The sequence below is a fragment of the Piliocolobus tephrosceles genome, unplaced genomic scaffold, assembly GCF_002776525.5.
Source record: "Piliocolobus tephrosceles isolate RC106 unplaced genomic scaffold, ASM277652v3 unscaffolded_24779, whole genome shotgun sequence".
Lineage (NCBI taxonomy): Eukaryota > Metazoa > Chordata > Mammalia > Primates > Cercopithecidae > Piliocolobus > Piliocolobus tephrosceles.
In genome coordinates, this window is record NW_022307397.1 from 2,953 (window position 1) to 6,712 (window position 3,760).

The 3,760-nt window shown below is 42.3% G+C and overlaps 1 protein-coding gene across 1 annotated transcript; it reads right to left on the reverse strand.

Annotated features, from left to right (window-relative positions):
- Nucleotides 1-2,359: 2,359 nt before the first annotated feature.
- LOC113221449 (zinc finger protein 69-like) lies at nucleotides 2,360-3,754 on the reverse strand. Its single transcript, XM_026450768.1, has one exon. The coding sequence runs from the start codon at nucleotides 3,712-3,714 to the stop codon at nucleotides 3,379-3,381; it is 336 nt and encodes a 111-aa protein (XP_026306553.1). The 5' UTR covers nucleotides 3,715-3,754; the 3' UTR covers nucleotides 2,360-3,378.
- Nucleotides 3,755-3,760: the final 6 nt, after the last annotated feature.

A 3,760-nucleotide genomic window follows, 5' to 3' on the forward strand; every position in this document is an offset into this window, starting at 1 on the left:
GCTATTAATTATTGCCTCAATTTCAGACCCTGTTATTGGTCTATTGAGGGATTCAACTTCGTCCTGGTTTAGTCTTGGGAGGATGTATGTGTCCTGGAATTTATCCATTTCTTCTAGATTTTCTAGTTTATTTGCACAGAGGTATTTATAGTATTCTCTGATGGTAGTTTGTATTTCTAGGGGATTGGTGGTGATATCCCTTTTATCAATTTTATTGTGTCTATTTGATTCTCTTCTCTTTTCTTATTTATTAGTCTTGCTAGCAGTCTATCAATTTTGTTGATCTTTTCAAAACACCAGCTCCTGGATTCACTGATTTTTTGAAGGGTTTTTTGTGTCTCTATGTCCTTCAGTTCTGCTCTGATCTTAGTTATTTCTTGCTTTCTCCTAGCTTTTGAATGTGTTGGCTCTTGCTTCTCCAGTTCTTTTTTTTTTTTGAGGCGGAGTCTTGCTCTGTCGCCCGGACTGGAGTGCAGTGGCCGGATCTCAGCTCACTGCAAGCTCTGCCTCCCGGGTTTACGCCATTCTCCTGCCTCAGCCTCCCAAGTAGCTGAGACTACAGGCGCCCGCCACCTCGCCCAGCTAGTTTTTGTATTTTTAGTAGAGACGGGGTTTCACCGTGTTGGCCAGGATGGTCTCGATCTCCTGACCTCGTGATCCGCCCGTCTCAGCCTCCCAAAGTGCTGGGATTACAGGCTTGAGGCACCGTGCCCGGCTTCTCCAGTTCTTTTAATTGTGATGTTAGGGTGTCAATTTTAGATCTTTCCTGCTTTCTCTTGTGGGCATTTAGTGCTATAAATTTCCCTCTACACACTGCTTTAAATGTGTCCCAGAGATTCTGGTATGTTGTACTTTTGTTCTCATTGGTTTCAAAGAACATCTTTATTTCTGCCTTCATTTTGTTATGTACCCAGTAGTCATTCAGGAGCAGGTTGTTCAGTTTCCATGTAGTTGAGTGGTTTAGAGTGAGTTTCTTAATCCTGAGTTCTAGTTTGATTGCTCTGTGGTCTGAGAGACAGTTTGTTATAATTTCTGTTATTTTGCATTTGCTGAGGAGTGCTTTACTTCCAACTATGTGGTCAATTTTGGAATAAGTGTGATGTGGGTGCTGAGAAGAATGTATATTCTGTTGATTTGGGGTGGAGAGTTCTGTTGATGTCTATTAGGTCTGCTTGGTGCAGAGCTGAGTTCAATTCCTGGATATCCTTGTTAACTTTCTGTCTCGTTGATCTGTCTAACATTGACAGTGGGGTGTTAAAATCTCCCATTATTACTGTGTGGGAGTCTAAGTCTCTTTGTAGGTCTCTTAAGGACTTGCTTTATGAATCTGGGTGCTCCTGTATTTGGTGCATAAATATTTAGGATAGTTAGCTCTTCTTGTCGAATTGATCCCTTTACCATCATGTAACGACCTTGTCTCTTTTGATCCTTGTTGGTTTAAAGTCTGTTTTATCAGAGACTAGGATTGCAACCCCTGCTTTTTCATTGTTGCTGTTGTTTTCCATTTGCTTGGTAGATATTCCTCCATCCCTTTATTTTGAGCTTATGTATATCTCTGCATGTGACATGGGTCTCCTGAATGCAGCACACTGACGGATCTTGATTCTTTATCCAATTTGTGTGTCTATGTGTTTTAATTGGAGCATTTAGCCCACTTACATTGAAGGCTAATATTGTGTGAATTTGATCCTGTCATTATGATGTTAGCTGGTTATTTTGCTTGTTAGTTGATGCAGTTTCTTCCTAGCATTGATGGCCTTTACGTTTTTGCAGTGGCTGCTACCAGTTGTTCCTTTCTATGTTTAGTGCTTCCTTCAGAAGCTCTTGTAAGGCAGGCCTGGTAGTGACAAAATCTCTCAGCATTTGCTTGTCTGTAAAAGATTTTATTTCTCCTTCACTTATGAAGCTTAGTTTGGCTGGATATGAAATTCTGGGTTGAAAATTCTTTGCTTTAAGAATGTTGAATATTGGCCCCCACTCTCTTCTGGCTTGTAGAGTTTCTGCCGAAAGATTCGCTGTTAGTCTGATGGGCTTCCCTTTGTGGGTAACCTGACCTTTCTCTCTGGCTGCCCTTAACATTTTTTCCTTCATTTCAACTTTGGTGAATCTGACAATTATGTGTCTTGGAGTTGCTCTTCTTGAGGAGTATCTTTGTGGCGTTCTCTGTATTTCCTGAATTTGACTGTTGACCTGCCTTGCTAGGTTGGGGACATTCTCCTGGATAATATCCTGAAGAGTGTTTTCCAGCGTGGTTCCATCCCCATCACTTTCAGGTACACCAATCAGACGTAGATTTGGTCTTTTAACATAGTCCCATATTTCTTGGAGGCTTTGTTCTTTTTACTCTTTTTTTCTCTAAACTTCTCTTCTCGCTTCATTTCATTCATTTGATCTTCACTGATACCCTTTCTTCCACTTGATCGAATTGGTCACTGAAGCTTGTGCATGTGTCACATAGTTCTCATGCCATGGTTTTCAGCTCCATCAGGTCATTTAAAGTCTTCTCTATGCTGTTTATTCTAGTTAGCCATTCATCTAATCTTTTTTCAAGGTTTTTAGCTTCTTTGCAATGGGTTCGAACATCCTCCTTTAGCTTGGAGAAGTTTGTTATTACCGGTCGTCTGAAGCCTTCTTCTCTCAACTCATCAAAGTTATTCTCCATCCAGCTTTGTTCCATTGCTGGTGAGGAGCTGCGTTCCTTTGGAGGAGAAGAGGTGCTCTGATGTTTAGAATTTTCAGCTTTTCTGCTCTGGTTTCTCCCCATCTTTGTGGTTTTATCTACCTTTGGTCCTTGACAATGGTGATGTACAGATGGGTTTTGGTGTGGATGTCCTTTCTGTTAGTTTTCCTTTTAACAGTCAGGACCCTCAGCTGAGGTCTGTTGGAGTTTGCTGGAGGTCCACTCCAGACCCTGTTTGCCTGGGTATCACCAGCAGAGGTTGCAGAACAGCAAATATTGCAGAACAGCAAATGTTACTCCCGGATCCTTCCTCTGGAAGCTTTGTCACAAAGGGGCACCCAGCCGTATGAGGTGTCAGTCGGCCCCCACTGGGAGGTGCTTCCCAGTTAGGCTACTCGGGGCTCAGGGACCCACTGGAGGAAGCAGACTGTCCGTTCTCAGATCTCAAACTCTGTGCTGGGAGGACCACTACTCTCTTTAAAGCTGTCAGACAGGGATGTTTAAGTCTGCAGAAGTTTCTGCTGCCTTTTGTTCAGCCATCCAGTGTGCGTTCTTATGTATGCTTGTGTCCTTTCAGGAATTCGAAGGTTCTTGGCAGATCTGAAGGGTATCCCACATTCCTTACATTCATAGGGTTTCTCTCTGTTGTGTCTCCTACCACACACTCAAAAGTGTGAGGCAAATCTGAAGGCTTTCCCTCATTGGTTACACTCATAGGGTTTATCTTCAGGATGAGTCCTACCATGCATTCGAAGGACTGAGGCAGCTCTGAAGGCTTTCCCACATTGCTTGCATTTATAGGGTTTCTCTCCAGTGTGAGTCCTTTCATGATATCGAAAGGAACTGGAACTACTGAAGGCTTCACCACATTGCTTGCATTCATAGAGTTTCTCTCCAGTGTGAGTTTTTTCATGTCTTTGAAATGATTTGGGACAATAAAAGCCTTTCCCACATATCTTACATTTATAAGGTCTTTCTCCAGAGTGTATTCTTATGTGTGTTTGTGTCCTTTCATGACTTTGAAGGTTCTTCATAGATCTGAAGGCTTTCCCACATTCCTTACATTCATAGGGTTTCTCT

Excerpts from the sequence above, each read along its gene's own strand:
- LOC113221449 (XM_026450768.1), bottom strand. The coding sequence starts at position 3,714 with ATGAAGAACCTTCAAAGTCATGAAAGGACACAAACACACATAAGAATA.